This window comes from Lampris incognitus, chromosome 12 (genome assembly GCF_029633865.1).
Source record: "Lampris incognitus isolate fLamInc1 chromosome 12, fLamInc1.hap2, whole genome shotgun sequence".
Classification (NCBI taxonomy): domain Eukaryota; kingdom Metazoa; phylum Chordata; class Actinopteri; order Lampriformes; family Lampridae; genus Lampris; species Lampris incognitus.
In genome coordinates, this window is record NC_079222.1 from 53917841 (window position 1) to 53940450 (window position 22610).

The following is a 22610-nucleotide window of genomic DNA, read 5'->3' on the forward strand; positions in this document are numbered from 1 at the left end:
AATAATAATAATAATAATAATAATAAACCAATACAAAACAATAGGGTGTCAGCCCTAGCAATAGGGGGTTCAAGCTTGAACCCCTAGGAGAGCTTGGAGGTGACTGACAAAGATAGGGGGAAATTTGGCAAGCAAGGCCAAAAAATCTTTCTTTGTTTTTTTTCAATTCTTCCTAGCTTTGTTTTGTTTTGTTCAAGGCCTCCTAGGTTTTTTGTTTTGCTTTTTTTATTGTTTTTTTCCTTTAAGGCCTCCTATCCACCCATTTGTCGTGATATGAAGAATGCGTTGCGTATTGTGGTATCTGTAGTTTAGAACAAGGCTGCGATCATATTTGCAACGAGTGTCAATTTGTAGAAAAAGACTACAAGACCCAGAGTTGCTTGCGGTTTGGCTCGTGATATACGCGTGGAGGCTATGGCGTTGTCCACATCTGACTGACAGTTCGTCAGAGAGCTCTCGCAAAGTGTAGCGTCGTCTGTAAACGTTGTAAGCGTTGGGTCGAACCGCAACAATGGGGTCCCGCATCAAGTAAGAACCCTTTATTGAATTATTTCAGTTAGTTTTAAATCGATCTTTTTCAATTCCTTGTAAGTCATTCGGGATAAATAAAGGTACTGCAAGGCCACGACTTGTTGCGACACATAACGACTCGAGAGGCTAAACCAACCTATTATTATTATTATTATTATTACGATTACGCCACTTCAAGCTAAAAGTGCGTTTAAAACAATTCTGGTGGTTTTAGTAATAAAAATGATAGTTAATGATAATTCCTGCTAAATGGCATCTAAGGGGGGTACCTAAAGGGAGAAAGCACCAATTTACAAATCCTAATATTTTGATAGTTACTGTAAACGCTGTTTAATGTTAGCTTTATAAAGATGTTGCCCAACACATATCAAGCCTACTTAAATGATGAGCTGCAGACTACAAGTTTTAATTGAAAAACAAACTAATTTGGACACAAAACGTAGTCGTTTTGACTGCCTCATTCCTCTCAGACTGATGTAAACATTAGCATTTGAAAGGAGGACAAATATAGCCTAGTTTGTACGAAACGTTATGCAAGAGAACATTTGTTTAACGTAGACAACATTGTCTAATTTGCACAAGATGCTCATGGCTAAATAAATAGATGAGTGCAATTTCAGTCAGCCTCTGTTCGTGATTAGTGTTGCTAATAGTGTGAGTGGGCAATCTTATCCAGAAAGGGCCGGTGTGGGTGAAGGTTTTTGTTTCAACCAAGCAGTTACACACCTGATCCCACTCATCAACTAGCAGAGTCTTTGCTGAGGAACTTGATTAGGAGACACAAGTGTGTAACTGCTTGGTTGGAACAAAAACCTTCACCCACACTGGCCCTTTCTGGGTAAGATTGTCCACCCCTATAGGCATAGGAGCTTAAGAGGCTGGTAAAACTTTGTGTCTTATATGGGCCTATCAATATATAATTTAATAAAACTCAGTTAGTAGGGAATCTAGGAGCAATGCCCACTAATGTTGGGTCGATCAGGTCACTGGTGTGTATTTGTTGAGGCTTTACTAAGAGAAAATACTCTTTCTATAGTTCATAAAGTCATCTTGATCCCTATATTTGGTGCTACATTTAAACAACTACATTAGAATTATAGAATAAATTAAGTAAGATAAATTGAGTAAGATTGAGATAATAAATTGAGTAAAATCATTAGAAGTTGTAAGGGCAGAAAAACAGACAGTAATTATCTAAATGTAATTAAATATAAATAGCAATACTGCTAAAAAATTTGCAATTTAGAATCAGAATCATCTTTATTTGGCAGTGTATGTTTGTACATACGTGGAATTTGACTCCGGCTATAGGCTACAAGCAGGGGTGGGCTTGATTTTATGCATCCACCAGCAATGGGTGTGGCTGAAATAGCTCGAATTTAGATTTTGGGAATGACATCACAGCCCCTTCTAATAGGGGCTGTGATGGTCTGGCGGCCTGTCTAGGGTTTCTCCCCGCTTGCCGCCCAATGACGGCTGGGATAGGCTCCAGCAACCCCGCGACCTTGAGAGCAAGATAAGCGGTTTGGATAATGGATGGATGGATGGATAGAAGGGGTGGCCACATACTTTAGGCCGCATAGTGTACTGCATACTGATAACAAAGTTCAGGGGGAATATGAACAAGTGCCAACTTCTTACACACAGTTAGAGATGCTTACATTCTCAAGATACTTAAGGTAAGTGTCAGAGATCCACCCTCTCCAAATCCTGAGTGTTAATTTAACTTCCTGAGTATTGATTTAACTCACAGTGTACAAAAGGATCCATTTGTACACTCTCAGAGTTAAATTAACACTCAGGTTTTACAGGGACTTTGCATCGTTGTAAACGTTTGCATCCATCCTTACAGACATGGACACGCTGTCCAGTTAAACAAGTTGTGACTACATATGTGTTCCTGATGGAACTGGCCCTGGTGTTACCTGATCTGGTAACAGGGCTCTGTGGCAGACTCCAGACATACGTAGACCATTTCTATCTGTTGTTGAAATTCAGAGATAGCTATTTGAATAGTCATTTCTCTGAAGTGTTTGCTTATGTTGTCTGTTCATCTGTCTGTATTGTCTCTTTATGTCCGTGTTTGTTATGTGATGAATGGTGCTAAGAGCTGTTTCACTGGTGATACCTGGTACACGTGCACACCGTTGTCTAGGGTTGACGCCAAATCCAAGATGAGCTCTGTACCTACTTTGAATGATCTTTTTCTGTTTTTGTCTAAATGCCAGGATCTGTTTGTTTTCTTCTAAACGTGGGATCATCTCAGTAACGTCCAGCGACTCTCGCCTCATTTTGAACTCGGCTTTTTGACAATATCAGCTGTGATGTGAATATTGTTCTGCTCTCTGATAGTTTTTCTTTTAGAAATCCTTCTCTGTATTGCTTTGATTGTCAGTGTTAGTGGTTGACAATGATTTTTTTCTTTTCAGTAAGTTGTGCTCTCCTTTTTAATTTCCCTCATGCTGTTTGTTCATGTTTTACATATTTGGCATATGTTGCTTGCTCCGACTTGTTATTTATGATGGTTGCATGGCAGAGGTAAAAGAAATCATCCCTTGTTTCATAGGAAGTTCATTGGCAGTAGAGAATGCATGTCTTGGGCTGCCGAGGGGCTCCGGGTGAAGTCAACCTGTGGATCGATAGGTGGACTATGAGTGCATAGTGTGGATCAATAGGTGGACTATGAGTGCATAATGTGGATCAGTAGGTGGACTGTGAGTGCATAATGGAGTTGACATTTCATCACTGGACACGATGAAAACTTGTTGATTGCTAAAAGATGATACATTATTAGGAGTAACAGGAAAATTGCCATACAAGTTGGGAAGGTTCACACTGGGAAACTCTTGCAGGGTTTCCCCCCAAAAAATTGTTAGGCCTGGTGGCAAGTTCCTTTTTGACGGGGGTCCGGCATGGGCCAGCGACACACTGATGGCAGCATTACATGTATGCTGTGCAGTCCTGTCAACATGACTGTCAGTTTACATCACAGATAGGCATCATGATCCAGAAAGGGCCAGTGTGGGTACGGGTTTTTGTTCCAACCAAGCAGTTACACACCTGAGTCTACAAATCAAGGTCCTTAAACAAAGACTATTGGTTGACTAATAGAATCAGGTGTGTAACTAGTTGGTTGGAACAAAGACCTGCACCCACACTGGCCCTTTCTGGATCATGTTGCTCATCCTTGGTTTACATCCGACACTTCCCTCTCAGAACCTCCATTTTCCCCTATGGTAGCACCCCACATTAGTAGTCCCCCCGCTAGCTCCCCTTACTGGCCTAGTCTGTCATTAACCATCTCACCGGGAGTTACCCCATACAGACTGTTATCAGGCACCGGCCCTCTCACCCACACCACATATCTAATGGTAGAAACAATAACAACCTAATATCTGGAGCAAATATCTGCAATGTACAGCTTATTTGCTGTACTTCCGTTGATTTTCACTCTGCTTTGACACCAAACAATTTTGGCCTCTTGAATTTGAGCTCTCTTGGTAATAAGTCCTTTATCATTAATGATTTTATTGTTTCTAATAAACTGGACTTTTTTACATTTACTGAGACATGGCTGTCCCCAGGGGACACTGTTCTCCTGATTGAGGCTAGCCCCCCTGATTTTGCATATTTTCACATTCCCAGACCCTCTGGTAGAGGAGGCGGCCTAGCTGTTTTCCATAAGTTAGGTTTAAATTGCCATCCTGTTACTTTTGGTAATTTATCTCCTTTGAGGTTTTTAGTTTATTTTTTTCCTGCCTTTTTCTCCCCAATTGTATCTGGCCAATTTTCCCACTCTTCCAAGCCGTCCTGGTTGCTGCTGCAACCGCTCTGCCGATCCGCGGAGGGCTGCAGACTACCACATGCCTCCTCTGATACATGTGGAGTCACCAGCCGCTTCTTTTCCCCTGACGCTGAGGAGTTTTGCCAGGGGGACGTAGCGTGTGGGAGGATCACACTATTCCCCCCAGTCCCCTCTGCCCCCCGAACAGGCACCCCGACCGACCAGAGGAGGCGCTAGTGCAGCGACCAGGACACATACCCATATCCGGCTTTCCACCCACAGACACGGCCAATTGTGTCTGTATGGACGCCCGACCAAGCCAGAGGTAACACGGGGATTCGAACCAGTGAGCCCCGTGTTGGATAGGCAACGGAATAGACCACCACGCCACCTGGACACCCCCAGTTTTTAGTTTCTTAATCACTGGCCCTTTGCTCTGCATCTTAATTTGTAGGACCCCTAATTCAGTTAGTTTTACTTCTGAGTTTTCAGAGCTTCTATCTATTGTCATGCCTAAATATGACAGGGTGCTTATTCTTGGTGATTTTAATATTCATTTATGTTGTCCTTCCCATTCCCTCCTTTAACCTCATTCAATCTGTTAAATGGGCCTCATATTCCTAAAGCCACATCTTAGACCTTGTACTCTCATCTGGTTTTTCTCTTGCGTGTCTTAATCTGGTGGATAAGCTTGTAACTGACCATAAAGCTGTTGTTTTCAAAGTTCCACTATGGCTCTCTATTCCTAGTCACTATCCTAAAACACACTCTCGCATTCTCAACGCTGGTTCTGCAGTTAAATTCTGTGATGCTTTTAATTCATCCATCCATCCATCCATCCATCCATCCATTATCCAAACCGCTTATCCTGCTCTCAGGGTCGCGAGGATGCTGGAGTCATCCCCAGCAGTCATTGGGTGGCAGGCGTGGAGACACCCTGGACAGGCTGCTCCACCATATCCTCTCTCCATCCAGATTGCACTGTTTAAAGTCATTCAATGATCAGTGCCTATTCATTCTTGACCAAATTGCACCGTTTAAAACTAGGAAACAAAAATCAAATAACCTCCCCTGGCTGAACGATCACACTCGTGCCCGTAGAAGACTCTTACCCAGTTTCAACCAATTACAATTTCGGTGTTAGAAAGTTCTGTCTCCAATATGAACTCCTCCTCCTGCATCTTAGATATCATCCCCTCCAAGCTGCTCAAGGAAGTATTTTCCACTGTTAGCCCAGTTATTCTGTAAATTCTAAATAATTCTCTGGCCTCTGGTTCTTTTCCAGACAGTTTTAAGCATGCCATATGCCCATTTCACGCCGTGGCCATCTTGGATTTTTAAAAAAACCAAGCGGTGGGAATTTAGCCACGCCCCCTTCTTACTTCATTGAAAACACTGCTGGAAGCAACATGTCGTACTGCTGTGTACCAGCAGTTGTATTGTACATTTTTCAAACATGTAGATTACTGCATTGTATAATATATATATATATATATATATATATATATATATATATATATATATTCACTAATCTTTCAATAGTGGATAGCTCTGTTCTGACACATCATCTTGATAACAGGAAATGTGTGGATTTATATTGCTTCCCACATGTATGACATATCCTCATGTGTCCAGTGAGGTTTGGGCGACTCTACCTGGTCATGACTATGACGTGAAGCCCCTTTCTGTGGAAGACCAGCTTGACGCAGTAAAGAAACGCATCGCTTTCCTGGAGGACGAAAATAAAAAGCTGAAAAGTGAGCGTTTTGGTCTAGAACGCTTCCAGTGTGCGCCCAATCTGATCAGGTTTTACACTGGTTTTAAGGATTATCACACCCTCAAAGCACTCTTCCTAGCTTTACAGCCTACTGCAGAGTCCATGGTGCGATGGACTCAAATGCAAAGGAACAGCCATAACCTAGAACACATTTCTGTCTGGCTTCCATGCAGAGCATTTATCGCTGATTGATCAGTTTTTCCTGTTCTTGTGCCGTGTGAGGCAGGGCTTTTTTAACTCTTGATTTATCTGTATGATTCAATGTGTCGCCGGCCACAGTCAGCAGGAACTGTACGACGTGGGCCAGCTATTTGCTCTTTATGTTAGGTACCCTCCCAATATGGCCTAGTAGAGCAGCAGTAGATGAGCTAATGCCACCAGTATTCAGGGAATTCTACCCAAACACAAGTGATACTAGACTGCACAGAGATCCGCATCGAGACAGCTAGTTCGAAGGTTTTGAACACCATGACATACTCCCATTATAAAAGTAACACTACACTGAAATCCCTAATTGGGATCACTCCCTCAGGGTCAGTTAGCCTGGTAAGTAATCTATACACAGGATGTATTTCTGATAAGGAGATAACTAAGAGGTCAGGTGTTCTGGACCTCTTAGAGTCAGGTGATGAGGTCATGGCCGATAAGGGCTTCCTTATCAAAGACCTGCTCGATGAAATAGATGTAAAACTTGTCATCCCTGCATTTTTAGGCCCAAGTGGACAGTTTAGCTGTGATGAGCTCACAGACACACAGAGTATTGCTGGCTTGAGAATACACGTCGAACGGTCAATAAGACGCATAAAGGAGTACCACATTTTTGATGGAGTCATACCCCTTTCACTAAGTGGAACAGTCAACCAACTGTGGACTGTGTGTGCTCTCCTAACAAATTTTCAGGGACCACTGTTTTAAACCTTTGTTAAATTCAGCTGACAAGAAAATAGTGCACACAAACCTTAGATAGATTGAAACATATTTAACTTCATTTCAGTACAGTCCCATTTTTTAGCCCACACCTTGAGATGAGCAATCACTATCTTAGTTTAGTAAACAATTGATGATTTGAGTTGGTAGCGAGTTCCAGTTTATTGCTACAACAGAATGACAGTTGACCGAACATATTTTAGTTTAAAATGAACCAACAGTTTTGTTAAATTTAAAGGACAGAAGAATGAAAATATTGTAGATGGGACAATCTAATGTATAAATATTGAATGTACAGTTTAAAAATGAAATGTATCTTATTTTTTATTTTATTGTGATTAAACAGCTTCTTTGAATACAGCCCTGTGTGTGTCACTCCTCACTGGCACAGGAGAGGCAGAACGTACTCGAAAAAGAAAAGATCCAGCTTAGTTTTCATATTCTCCCATTCCTCCGCATCAAAGTAGATTCGCTCCAGGTGGTAGTCATCTCGGCACTTCACAAAAAAGTCACACCACATCATCCCTGTGATTCCCATTTGTCCCATCATCTGATTGTAGTAGCCATGGCTGTGTTTGAGAGCAAAAGATCCATCTGGTCTTAGAGAAAGGTACTTGCACTCCACAAAGCTGTCCACATCAGGACACTTGATTTCCAGCAGTCCCTGAAGCTGACTGGAGTCATCCACCACCTTTCGGTCAGGGGAGGCACCCAAATGTGGGGCGTTGGGGTTGATGGTGAAACCGCAAGTGGAGACCGAGTGTCCAGTTACTTCCTCATACTGTATAGCTCTAATTCCTCTCATCATGGCCTGTGTCTGCACAGTCCTCTTCGGTCTCTGCCCCGGCTGCATTGATTTCCGATTGAGTAAGAAGGGGGCGTGGCTAAGTTCCCACCACTTGTTTTTAAAAAAAATCCAAGATGGCCACGGCGTGAAATGGGTGTATTGTCCACCCATTGCTAACGAAACCCAATTTGGATCCCCTGTCAGGGTTCAACAATAATATTTTTTTTTCACTTACCCAGTCAGGTACATGTGTCAGAAATCTACTTGCCCAATGTCAATTTTTACTTGCCCTTATAAAAACTGTTTTATTTATTAGCAGTTATCCAATAACAACAAAGACGGGTGTCTGGGGTGGGGGGGTGGCAGCCTCACGCTTGGTCAGGCCTGTTCGGGGGGGAGGGGGAACTGGGGGGAATAGCGTGATCCTCCCACGTGCTACGTCCCCCTGGTGAAACTCCTCACTGTCAGGTGAAAAGAAGCGGCTGGTGACTCCACACGTATCGGAGGAGGCATGTGGTAGTCTGCAGCCCTCCCCGGATCGACAGAGGGGGTGGAGCAGCGACCGGGACAGCTTGGAGGAGTGGGGTGGTTGGCCAAGTTCAACTGGGGAGAAGGGGGAAAAAATACTAGTTAATTGTCATATTTAATCTTTATTTAAGTAAATGAAACATAACAAGGACACAGTGGGTCATAGATGCGTAGCAATAAACATTCTTGCTTATTGAAAATGATGAGTCATCCCTCCATCCATCCGTCTGTACTTCTCCCCAGAGATGGACTCATTAACTGTGAGTGATTGAGTGAGTGAGTGAGTGATTGAGTGAAAGGACAGGCTATAGCAGACTCTTAGCACGAAAAAACCTAATGAAACCATACAAATACAGTTTTAATTACACCGGCGTGCTCTCTGCCCTACTGACATCCCTCTTTGTACAACATGCTCCGCACCCGAATTGGCACCTGCTGGCCCCTCAGTGCTAATGTTTAGCAGTTTCCACAATATTTCAACTGAAAGGTTGCTCCGCCAATCTGTTTTAATGCGTTTCATGGCACTGAAGCCACGCTCACAGGCAGAGGTGGACAGTGGGAGCAGAAGGATCAGCTCAACCACCATCAGCAGGTTGAGGAAGTTCTGCGGCCTATCAGGGTTTGTTAAAAAGTCTGCCCATACCTTGCTTTATTGTACCTGGGGCAGCGCTTTGATCACCACTTTTGCACTTGGCCACTCCTGGTGCCTTGCCTGATCCCTGTCAGTTTAGCTTCCTGTTCCTCTAAAATGTCTGTCTGTTTTAGAGCGGATGCTTGAGCCAACAATGTAGCGCTGTCCAATTCTGTCTTTACATGAGTAGACGAAGCAGAAGATGACGCACGAGAACAATGGACAGTAGCTACCTTGGAACCATGCTTTGATGGTAAAGATGTCATGAATACGCTGTCTGATTGCCACACTGTTTCATTGCATTTTGTAGGTTCTACAATGCATAGATGAACCTTATTTATCCAAGTCTTAGCCCTCACTGCAAAATCCTTAAAGGCATCAGTCAGCCTTGGGTTCAAACCAGTTAGCTTGATCTTTGTTCATTTCTTCTTCAGAAATTTGTTGAAGTATCCCTTTAACATTGTTATGCAATTCACAGAACTCACCAACAACCTGTTGAACTCCACCATTAATTTGGTTTGAATTACTGTTAAGCTATTATCATTACCATCGTCCATTAATTGGCATATCTGATACATTTTAACTGTTAGCTCAGCTAGCTTGGCCTTCTGTGAGCTAGTGGCACGTTGCAATGTTCCTCCATTGCCTTAGCTGTGACTTTTGCCACCCTTGGCTTCACAACTGTAGCTGTATTTTCAACACTGTGCTCCATTCTGTATGAGCAAACTGGCTTAAAATAGCTTAGCGTGGAACGACTCAGTCTGATAATTACCGTCCACAAAGTAGCATGGCTAAACAGCAAGAAGCTACATATCTCCTTTTACAATGATATCGGGCTAGTCTGCTTGCTGACACTTGGAAAGACATAGCACCTTTAAATAGGGAGCATTGAGAATTGAACTTTACTCATGACCACCGTATCTCGGATTAGTTGTTAATTAAGTGTTAGTTAATGCTTATTATTGAAATTAGCTCATGTTAATTAAAGTACCCTTATTGTAAAGTTTTACCGGAACATGTACTTAAGAAGTATGTTTCTCTTGATAATACAGAGCAGGATGACTACTTACGCATTCTGTGGCCTAGAGGGATCAGCTAGCTGGGATTTTACAAACTTAGGAGCAGGAGACACATTAGTGTTTCCAGGTGATGGCTGATGGCTTTCATTGCTTGTACACTGATCTTGTACATATTTCTGAATGTACTAATGTAAATGGTAGGATGAGCTTAGTCTATTCCCCTCAGCCTCAAATAACTGCCCCATGTTAGCAACTTCAACAGCAGCCTTGAATACTGTGGCCTCAGCGAGAGGGTTGCCTCAGCCTCTTTCTCCAGCTGCACACCCACCAATATGGCTTCTAAACGAGTCTTTTCTACTTTAAGTTGTGCTTCCTAACCTTTACTTCAACCTCTTTTTGTTCACACAATGCTGTTCTGAGTGGTGCTTCAGCTTTAGAAGGAGCCCCTAATGCAGGTAGGCTGGTTGTAGATCTCCTTTTGGGTGAGTGTGGGGCGGCACCGTGGTGCAGGGGTTAGCATGGTCGCCTCACAGCAAGAAGGTCCTGGGTTCGAGCCCCAGGGTAGTCCAACCTTGGGGGTCGTCCCAGGTTGTCCTCTGTGTGGAGTTTGCATGTTCTCCCCATGTCTGCGTGGGTTTCCTCCGGGGGCTCCGGTTTCCTCCCACAGTCCAAAGACATGAAGGTCAGGTGAATTGGCCATACTAAATTGTCCCTAGGTGTGAGTGTGTGTGTGTGTGTGTGTTTGTGTGAGTCGGCCCTGTGATGGCCTGGCAGCCTGTCCAGGGTGTCTCCCCGCCTACTACCCAATGACTGCTGGGATAGGCTCCAGCATCCCCGTGACCCTGAGAGCAGGATAAGAGGTTTGGATAATGGATGGATGGATGGATGGATGGATGGATGGATGAGTGTGATCACACTGACCAGGTCTCTAAGCTTGTGTCCTCCTGTGACATCGTTGTGATTTGTCAGAGTGAGGAGCAGCAGAGCAGGAGAGAAGTTCATCCAACATATAGTTGCAAACGCTGCTAAGTGTGTCTCTTCACTTTTCTGCCCTCACTTCCGTGCCCCCTCCCAAAGCTCGACAGACAGATGAACTCTTCCAACACATGGAATGGATGAACACTGGCTTTCTGTTCATCACATGGAATGATGGGAAAAGAGAGAACAGTGTAGCATGCTGGATGACGAGTAGCCCAATATAAAGGCTCTTACATATCTCTGTATTAGAACTGAGTAGTGTTGGGTATCGTTCGAAAATTTTCGATACCGGTACCAAAACTAATACCTCCAATCGATACGATGCCTAAACAATACTTTTTTCGATACTATATATTATGAAAACCTTATAGGATTATCAGCAAACTACTTTTCTATACAGCGAGCACCATAATTCATTGACACATTGTGTTATTTTGGTTATGTACTCTAGCACTTTGAGATTGAAAGTGAGGTCAACAATGACAATGAGGGCAACGTGCAGACTGACATCTTTAATGTATGTGAGCCTATTTATATACATCATCATAACCGTCCTTACCTGTTTCATCATTGCTAGCAGTGGCACCAGAAGAAGACCCAGCAGCAGACGCCCCAGAGATAACGTTAACGTTGACAGCAGCACGGACATTAACGTTATCAAACACAGAGCAGTTGTCCACTTGTAAATTTATCCCATGCGTGATCAGATGTTTCATCATATTCGATGTGTTTCCAGACTTGCATTTGATGATCGCTTTGCAGCGTCTGCATTTTACTATGTCAGGTGTGCTGTCTATTTTTACAAAGTGTAGCCACGCTTTGTAACGCATAGTAGCTCACTGAATCTTGCCCGCCAGTTTTCAACTCCAACGCAGTCACGAGACGCACACGCATACCAAATAGCTTCATGCTGATTTGTCAGTCAGTGTACAACAACGCTGGTAGTGATTGGCTGGCTGCGATAGCGTTCATGTCGTCTACCGTAAAGTATCGACATTTGGCACCGTTTTTTTCCAAGTTGAGCTGGGGTGCACAATCTTCTTCTTGCTATGGAGGATAAGCAAAGCTTGACTCGGTTTTCTCTTAGGCCTTTAACGTTAGGCGTATTTATTTAGGCACATACAGCAGGTCTCTTGGCTCTCTACTACCAAGTACCGACTCTTACAACAAGCTTACAACACACTGTCCCACACAGAGAACGTGGCGACGTCACTTCTGAGTGTACCGTAAAGGGGCTTAGACAGAACAATAATACAGCTGGTACCGTATTACAATGAGTAAGGGGGCCATCAAATAACAACACTTAACACCCAGACTTGCATTTGATGATCGCTTTGCAGCGGTTGCATTTTACTGGGTCAAGTTTGCTGTCTACTTTTACAAAGTGTAGCCACGCTTTGGAACGCATAGTAGCTCACTGAACTTGCCCGCCAGTTTTCAACTCCAACGCAGTCACGAGATGAACGCGCATACCAAATAGCTTCATGCTGATTTGTCAGTCACAACAATGCTGGTAGTGATTGGCTGGCTGCGATAGCGTTCACGTCGTCTACCATAAAGTATCGAAATTTGGCACCGTTTTTTCCCCCAAAGAGTTTGGTACTTGGTAGGACCGAGATATTTCGGTTGGTGCCATATGGGCACAGTTTTCGATACCCAACCCTAGAACTGAGTAGCTCTCTTCAGGCTTTTAGATTTAAATAACAGATAAAATGACGTATACATAATGTGTACCGACAATATAAAATTATTTCTGTCTGACTGAAGACAAAACTATGGTTGATTGAAAACATAAATACTACAGAAACAATGCACATTAATAGCTGACGTGGCTGAAATGAGTGGAATCAAAAGAGAGGCTAACTGTGTTTAATGATAGCCAAGGTTGTACAATAAGCTATGTGATGAGCTGCTACATGGAAATACTAAAGTGAATATGTAATGAGGTTGTGTACTTGCAGGCGATGCTTCTTCAAGTGATTACAATGAGAGGTGGATTGAAACAAGTTACTGTAACTTAAGTCTGTATCTTTCAATGTACACAATGTTATGGTGTGTCCGGGTAGCGTGGCGGTCGATTCCGTTGCCTACCAACACGGGGATCTCCGGTTTGAATCCCCGTGTTACTTCCAGCTTGGTCGGGTATCCCTACAGACACAGTTGGCCATGTCTGTGGGTGGGAAGCCGGATGTGGGTATGTGTCCTGGTTGCTGCACTAGCGCCTCCTCTGGTTGGTCGGGGCGCCTGTTCGGGGAGGGGGCGTAACTGGGGGGAATAGCGTGATCCTTCCATGCACTACGTCCCCCTGGTGAAACTCCCCATTGTCAGGTGAAAAGAAGTGGCTGGTGAATCCACATGTATCAGAGGAGACGTGGTAGTCTGCAGCCCTCCCCGGATCAGCAGAGGGGGTGGAGCAGCGACCGGTACGGCTCGGAAGAGTGGGGTAGTTGGCCAAATACAATTTAGAGAAAAGTGGTAACCCCCCCCCAAAAAAAAACAAAAAACAAAAAACAAAAACAAAACAGATGTACAACACGTGAAAGGTCATCGTGTCATCAGCTACAGTAAAGGGTGTAGTGTTGCTACAGTAAAGGGTGTAGTGTAGCTAGAGTAAAGGGTGTAGTGTAGCTGCACACTGAGTGGAATCACTAGGATGCATCACAGTAAATGTGGTGTTATTAACTAGAGCCGGAACACCCTTGCATTAAGGCACTAAATAATGTAAAACAAGTGGAGGTTAACGTTGAGTGGATTGATGTTTTCAAACTAAGATGTCTGGTCTAACATCCACCTCTGTTGCAGGGAGAGCCCCGAGTCCACGTTTGAAGTATATCTGGAGGTTCTCCACCCAGGAACACAAGGCCTCAGTAAGTTCCTCACACGTCCAGCTTCATCACTCATATGTGCTGGGATATCTGTGACCCTTTCTGACCACAGTGAAAGTGTATTATCTGACACGATGTAGACCTGGTTCACGACAGACATATGACAAGAAGTAACAGGTAAACACAGGTTTAATTAATGAGTTAATTAAGATTCTATTCCATTTAGTGTAGCAGAGCCATTCCAGTGAGCCAGCATGCACAGTAGCACCACCCCAACTCTGTCTGACCTGAACGGGTCGGAACCTTCATTACTATCATTGTGTTTATCCTACTATCTCATGTCCACATGGCTGCTGTGAGAAGACATAGGGTAGCCCATGTATTTCACAGTTTATAATGGACAGTGGACTTCAAACCCCCTCAGAGCATTTGCCTGTGGCAACGTTAATATGATACACTTTGATCCACAGTACACTTTTATTGTTATCATCAACATATATTTGCATTTAGTCTCATAAAAGAAACCAGGAGGCTTAATTGACTAATAAGAGGATTAACAAACCATTCCATTAAATTTACAGAATAATTATCTGCCCTTTCTTTTTTTGGGGGGGGATTCCCCCCCCTTTTTTTTTCTCCCCAGTTCTACTTGGCCAATTAATTACCCCACTCTTTCGAGCCATCCCGGTCGCTGCTCCACCCCCTCTGCTGATCCGGGGAAGGCTTCAGATTACCACATGTCTCCTCCCATACATGTGGAGTCACCAGCCGCTTCTTTTCACCTGACAGTGAGGAGTTTCACCAGGGGGACGTAGCGTGTGGGAGGATCATGCTATTCCCCCCAGTTCCCTCTCACCCAACTGGGGGGAATAGTAAACATAGTGATCTATTCCGTTGCTTACCAAAATGGGTATCGCCGGTTCGAACCCCCGTCTTACCTCTGGCTTGGTCGGGCGTTCCTACAGACACAATTGGCCGTGTCTCCGGGTGGGAAGCCGGATGTGGGTACATGTCCTGGTCGCAGCACTAGCGCCTCCTCTGGTCGGTTGGGGTGCCTGTTTCGGCGAGGGGGAACTGGGGGGGATAGTGTGATCCTCCCACGCGCTACCTCCCCTGGTGAAACTCCTCACTGTCAGGTGAAAAGAAGTGGCTGGTGACTCCACATGTATGGGAGGAAAGCATGTGGTAGTCTGCAGCCCTCCCCGGATCAGCAGAGGGGGTGGAGCAGTGACCGGGGTGGCTCAGAAGAGTGGGGTAATTGGCCAGATACAATCGGGAGAAAAAGGGAGAAGAAATCAAAATAAATAAATAACTAAATAGGACAAAAGACACATTGGTGAAAGAATGAGGGAAATAAAGAATGTGGGAAATAAAGGGAAAAAGAAGGAAAGTCTGAGAATGCGTAAGCCTGTCTATTTTGATTTAATGTTTAGAATATGAGGTGAAACACTGGGTTATAAATGACTATTTCCATGTCATTATAGCCTTATGTCATGGTGTTAGGACTGCGCACGTAAAGTGCAACCTACAGTCACACTATTAAAATCATTACTGCTACTCATATTGTATGTAAACTAAAAGCAGTTCTCCTCGTGCCAGCCTGCCCCTCGCACACCCATGGTTAAGTCTTTTTCAGAAACCTTAGTTCAAAGATATGGACCTTGTGAAGTACTGGCTCAGAAAGTACATGTTTCATTTGTATAAATGCAGTTTTTATTGCAATAAGAAGTAGCTGAGGGTGACAGGCTATAATGTTAGCCCATAATATGAAATACAAACTCTTGTGGAGTTACACAAGATCTAAATCTTAATAAATGCGGTCCATGGTTTGGAACCCCTGATCTGAACTGTGGGCTAATTTCCGATGCTGCCTAGCTCCGTTCTCCCCTGTCACCACCTTGCAGTCTCCATTCCCTTTCAGACCGCACCTCCTACATACGATATACAGGCGCATCTCAAAAAATTAGAATATTGTAGAAAAGTTCATTATTTTCCGTAATTTAATTCAAAAAGTGAAACTTTCATGTATTCTAGATTCATTACACATAAAGTAAAATATGTCAAGCCTTTTTTGTTTTAATCTTGATGATTATGGCTTACAGCTCATGAAAAATAAAAAATCCAGTATCTCAAAATATTAGAATATTACATAAGACCAATCAAAAAAAGGATTTATAATACATAAATGTCGAACTTCTGAAAAGTATGTTCATTTATGCACAAAATACTTGGTTGAGGCTCCTTTTGCACGAATTACTGCATCAACGCGGCGTGGCATGGAGGCAATCAGCCTGTGGCACTGCTGAGGTGTTATGGAAGCCCAGGTTGCTTTGATAGCGGCCTTCAGCTCATCTGAATTGTTGGGACTGGTGTCTCTCATCTTTCTCTTGACAATCGGTTCAGGTCAGGCAAGTTGGCTGGCCAATCAAGCACAGCAATACCATGGTAATTAAACCACTTACTAGTAGTTTTGGCACTGTGGGCAGGTGCCAAGTCCTGCTGGAAAATGAAATCACCAACTCCATAAAGATTGTCAGCGGACGGAAACATGAAGTGCTCTAAAATCTCCTGGTAGACGGCTGCGTTGACTCTGGGCTTGATGAAACACAGAGGACCAACACCAGCAGATGACATGGCACCTCAAATCCTCACTGACTGTGGAAACTTCACACACTGGACTTCAAGCAACTTGGATTTTGTGCCTCTCCATTCTTCCTCCAGACTCAGGGACCTTGATTTCCAAATGAAATGCAACATTTACTTTCATCTGAAAAGAGGACTTTGGACCACTGACCTCAGTGGTCCAGTTCTTTTTCTCCTTAGCCCAGGTAAGACACTTCTGACATCGTCTCTCGTTCAGGAGTGGCTTGACACTAGGAATGTGACACTTGTAGCCCATTTCCTGGGCACGTCTGTGCGTGGTGGCTCTTGATGCACTGACTCTAGCCTCAGTCCACTCCTTGTGAAGCTCCCCAAGTTCTTGAATCGGCCTTGCTTGACAATCCTCTCAATGCTGCGGTCATCCCTGTTGCTTGTGCACCTTTTCCTACCACACTTTTTCCTTCCAGTCAACTTTCCATGGATATGCTTTGATACAGCACCCTGCCAACAGCCAGCCCTTTCAGCAATGACCTTCTGTGGCTTATGGGGTATTGTCAAGAGGAAGATGAGAGACACCAGACCCAACAATGCAGACGAGCTGAAGGCCGCTATTAAAGCAACCTGGGCTTCCATAACACCTCAGTAGTGCCACAGGCTGACTGCCTCCATGCCACATTGATGCAGTAATTCGTGCAAAAAAGCCCCGCCCAAGTATTGAGTGCATAAATGAACATACTATTCAGAAGGTCGACATTTCTGTATTATAAATCCTTTTGTTGATTGGGCTTATGTAATATTCTAATATTTTGAGATACTGGACTTTTGATTTTCATGAGCTGTAAGCCGTAATCATTAAGATTAAAACAAAAAAAAAACTTGACATATTTCACTTTATGTGTAATGAATCTAAAATATATGAAAGTTTCACTTTTTGAATTACATTACAGAAAACAATGAACTTTTCCACAATATTCTGATTTTTTGAGATGCACCTGTAGTCCACCTGTGTGCACCTTCCTCCACTCTTATACGTCACCCTATGGTCCTCCTCTTCTTGAAATATGTCTTCACCACAGCCATGTCCACCTTTTTCACAAAACCCACCACCATCTGTCCTTCCACATTCCTCTCCTTGACACCATACCTGCCCATCACCTCCTCATCACCTCTGTTCCCTTCACCAACATGCCCATTGAAATCCGCTCCAATCACCACTCTCTCCACCTTGAGTATCCTCTCCACTAACTCACTCACCAGCGTGATCCTCCCACGTGCTATGTCCCCCTGGTGAAACTCCTCGCTGTCAGGTGAAAAGAAGCGGCTGGTGACTCCACATGTATCGGAGGAGGCATGTGGTAGTCTGCAGCCCACACCGGATTGGCAGAGGGGGTGGAGCAGAGACCGGGACAGCCCGGAAGAGTGGGGTTATTGGCCGGATACAACTGGGGAGGGAAAAGGGGGAAAATTCCAAGAAAAAAAAAGAGTTGGGTTTGCAAGTTTAGCAGTGCTAACGTTACACTGGTGCAGGATGGAGAGAGGTAGCATGGAATGTTACACTGGTGCAGGATGGAGAGAGGTAGCGTAGAATGTTATACTGGTGCAGGATGGAGAGAGGTAGCGTAGAATGTTATACTGGTGCAGGATGGAGAGAGGTAACAGAATGTTACACTGGTGCAGGATGGAGAGAGGTAGCATATAATGTTATGCTGGTGCAGGATGGAGAGAGGTAGCATAGAATGTTATACTGGTGCAGGATGGAGAGAGGTAGCATAGAATGTTACACTGGTGCAGGATGGAGAGAGGTAGCATAGAATGTTACACTGGTGCAGGATGGAGAGAGGTAGCGTAGAATGTTACACTGGTGCAGGATGGAGAGAGGTAGCGTAGAATGGACCGCCATGCTGTTGATTATGATGGTCTGTTCACATCCATGCTTAAAGGCGAGTAGACAGACAACAGTAAGAGCAAATGATCAGGTTCTCTACTGAGACAAGCTAACAAAAATGGCAATGCAACATTATATGGGAAAAAATCGGGGCAATAAACGGTTTAGATCCATATGTACACAGAGTATTGACCCAGACACACTGACGTCATGTACCTTTCCTGATGTCCTCTCACATCTTCTATGTGATTCTAGCGCTTACTCTTTAGAGCAGTTTAGAAATTATAATTTCATATACTGTTATAGGGGGCAGCACGGTGGTGCAGTGGTTAGCACGGTCACCCCACTGCAAGAAGGTTCTGGGTTCGAGCCCTGGGGTAGTCCAACCTTGGGGGTCATCCCAGGTCGTCCTGTGTGGAGTCTGTATGTTCTCCACATGTCTGCGTGGGTTTCCTCCGGGTGCTCCGGTTTCCTCCCACGGTCCAAAGACATGTAGGTCAGGTGAATCAGCTGTACTAAATTGTCCCCAGGCAGTCCCTCCAGGATTTTGCAGGCTGTTTTTGGAATTGTTGCGGCCTAAAAGGCCTGATTTCATGGCAGCTTTTCTAAAAAATTGCAATGCATATTGTGATGTTTTTAGCCGTTTTTTTTGTTGTTTTTTTTGCAATGAAATTGTGGGGGCAACTAACAATTGCAAAAATAGTTGCGATATATATATATATGTAAACTACTAATAAGACACGTTAGTCCCTAGCTAACGGGTCTGACCCTTTAGCCGAGCGGTTAGTGATGTCGCCTTGTGGTGCAGTACACCCCCGTATCGAATCCCGCACCGGGCAAGAAAATAACCGGTTACATTGGTGGCAGCGGTGGGATACGGAAGTGTGCAGATCCTCAGAAGTCTCTTCGGAGCGTGGAATGACAAAGCGCGTGGGCGCGCTTCCGGGGAGGGTAACGACTGTAAACTACTAATAAGACACGTTAGTCCCTAGCTAACGGGTCTGACCCTTTAGCCGAGCGGTTAGTGATGTCGCCTTGTGGTGCAGTACACCCTGTATCGAATCCCGCACCGGGCAAAAAAATAACCGGTTACATAAATATATATATATATATATATATATATATATTTTATAAAAGTAATTTGAAAATCGAAGGCAACTTGTTCCAATGAGAACTACACTAGGACACATTAACATGTATCCTAGTGTAGTTAGAAAACCAGCTTGCTACAGTTAAGGCACAGCACTCAGAGGCATACTTGTCAGGCTGCATCATCGTGTCTTCGCATGGAAGTGTCATTTTAATGTCTGAATAATATCTGATCATAAACAACGACACAACAATGCTACACCATTATGACAGCTACTGCGAAGACTATAGAAAAGGTACTTCTGTAGTCACTGGTCCCAGATTACAGTAAGAAGCGTCATGTCACAATCCTATTCTTGGATTGGCAAATGATCTCCCTTGCCTTCCCCTGCCTCTCTGACTCACTGTGGCAGTAATGATGTGTCACAGCAATGTTTGAGACTGTGGTGAAATGGCTAAATGAAACCAGAAACCACTGCAGTTGATCCAGGCTGTGCTCAGATTGTTTTGCCTGGTCATAGCATCTTAAGTGACTCATCATCATCATCGGAGGTCAATCAAGTTGAGTATGACTGTGCTCTGTAGGATGAAATATATTGTTGGGTTTGCAGATGTCAGAAGAGGTTAATCCGTGATCCACATGTTCTAGTGCAGTATGGGCAAGGACGGGTGGTAGTTGTGGTTGGTGGTTGGGCCTTGTTGGTTTTCTGTCCCTCCTTGCCGCTTTTTCTCTGCATGGCCGAGGCCAATTTCATGTAGCATTTCTCCCTCTTAAATGGATTTCCTCCAGGTTTATTTGTTTAGGGTGACTTCCTTCCAGTTGTTGAGATCGATATTAGATTTCCTCAGGCTGGGGACAGTATGGAGCACAGAAGAGAGTAGACATGTCCCCTTACTGCTCCGAGAGAATGTGACTTAAATAAAGCTTTTCATTTTACAGTTTTGGATATTAATAGTTTGGGACAACTTACAATGAACTTTGGAAACTTTCTAGCCCAGTTAATGATTCTTTTTTTTAACAAGTATTTCATTAAGGGACACTTACAGTAAGAACATTAATGGATAAAAACAGCATTTGTCCCATTTTTTTTTATATCTATACACACATATACACATAGACACAAACACAAACACACACATACACACACACACACACACACATACACTCACCGGCCACTTTATTAGGCACACCTGTCCAACTGCTCGTTAACGCAAATTTCTAATCAGCCAATCACATGGCAGCAACTCAATGCATTTAGGCATGTAGACATGGTCAAGACGATCTGCTGCAGTTCAAACCGGGCATCAGAATGGGGAAGAAAGGTGATTTAAGTGACTTTGAACGTGGCATGGTTGTTGGTGCCAGACGGGCTGATCTGAGTATTTCAGAAACTGATGATCAACTGGGATTTTCACGCACAACCATCTCTAGGGTTTACAGAGAAGGGTCCGAAAAAGAGAAAATATCCAGTGAGCGGCAGTTCTGTGGGCGAAAATGCCTTGTTGATGCCAGAGGTCAGAGGAGAATGGCCAGACTGGTTCGAGCTGACAGAAAGGCAACAGTAACTCAAATAACCACTCATTACAACCGAGGTATGCAGAAGAGCATCTCTGAACGCACAACACGTCGAACCTTGAGGCAGATGGGCTACAGCAGCAGAAGACCACACCGGGTGCCACTCCTGTCAGCTAAGAACAGGAAACTGAGGCTACAATTCGCACAGGCTCACCAAAATTGGACAATAGAAGATTGGAAAAACGTTGCTTGGTCTGATGAGTCTCGATTTCTGCTGCGACATTCGGATGGTAGGGTCAGAATTTGGCATCAACAACATGAAAGCATGGATCCATCCTGCCTTGTATCAACGGTTCAGGCTGGTGGTGGTGGTGTAATGGTGTGGGGGATATTTTCTTGGCACACTTTGGGCCCCTTAGTACCAATTGAGCATTGTGTCAACGCCACAGCCTACCTGAGTATTGTTGCTGACCATGTCCATCCCTTTATGACCACAGTGTTCCCATCTTCTGATGGCTACTTCCAGCAGGATAACGCGCCATGTCATAAAGCTCGAATCATCTCAGACTGGTTTCTTGGACATGACAATGAGTTCACTGTACTCAAATGGCCTCCACAGTCACCAGATCTCAATCCAATAGAGCACCTTTGGGATGTGGTGGACCGGGAGATTCGCATCATGGATGTGCAGCCGGCAAATCTGCAGCAACTGCATGATGCTATCGTGTCAATATGGACCAAACTCTCTGAGGAATGTTTCCAGTACCTTGATGAATCTATGCCACGAAGAATTAAGGCAGTTCTTAAGGCAAAAGGGGGTCCAACCCGGTACTAGCAAGGTGTACCCAATAACGTGGCCAGTGAGTATATATATATGATAGATGTAGGATGTTTGTCTGAATTGTATCTAAATCTTGAGTGCAGCGCTTACTACTGGGCTGGAGGTGAACTGTGGCAGGGAGAGAGGGAGCCGTGTTTTGATTAGTGCAGAGAGAGATGCTGATGTACAAAATGTAGCCTCAGCAACACACCAATCTGTTTCTGGGGCCTGAAACCAGTAGACAATTTTGTGTAAGTTTGCTACCCAATAGTAATGCATCAAATTTGAGAGAGAGAGCCCACCCTCTTGCCTTTGTCTTTCAAGAAGTTCCTTATGCAGTTTTTGGCTTTTACCTCCCATAAGAAATTTGAAAGAATGTTATATGTTGAGCAGAAGAACTTTGAAAGGAAAACTGAAAGACATCGGATCAGGTATAATAATGTAGGCATTACATTCATTTTAATACAATTAATTTTACCAGCCCATTATAGATAAATGGTACGTCATCATTGGAAGTCTAATTTCAGTTTGAGTATGGATGTAAAATTGGCTTTAATCAAGTCAGTATAGGATGGGGTGATATTAATTCCTAGTTACTTAAATCCTGAATTTGATGTACAAAAGGCTAAGTTTGTATCTGAGGTTTGGGCAGCCTTGTCATTAATAGGAAAACATATGCTGATTGTGAAGTTAAGTTTACAGCCTGAAAACCTGCCAAAGTCACTCAATATCTCCAAAACCTCAGGTGCACAGGACAGCGGATCTGTTAAATATATCAGAAGATTGTCGGCAAAAAGAAAAACCTTGTATTACTTCCCCACACTGCTAGTACCACGTATGGACTTTAACGTTCTTAACTTTACTGACAGAGGTTATATGGCTAAATTGAATATCAACGGACTTAGAGGGCAA

At 43.9% G+C, this 22610-nt stretch overlaps 1 protein-coding gene across 4 annotated transcripts in view; it reads left to right on the forward strand.

Moving 5' to 3' along the window:
- The first annotated feature begins 407 nt into the window (after nt 1-407).
- The window catches only part of dennd1a (DENN/MADD domain containing 1A), a 160310-nt gene continuing 138107 nt past the window's right edge, over nt 408-22610 (forward strand). For all 4 annotated transcript variants that reach the window (XR_008811097.1, XM_056290733.1, XM_056290734.1 and 1 more), the window contains exons 1-2: nt 408-528; nt 13765-13829. Coding sequence is in view for 3 of the 4 variants with exons in the window: in XM_056290733.1 (XP_056146708.1) it covers nt 512-528; nt 13765-13829 (82 nt within the window). In the remaining variant the exon portion in view is untranslated. The remainder of the gene's footprint in view (nt 529-13764; nt 13830-22610) is intronic.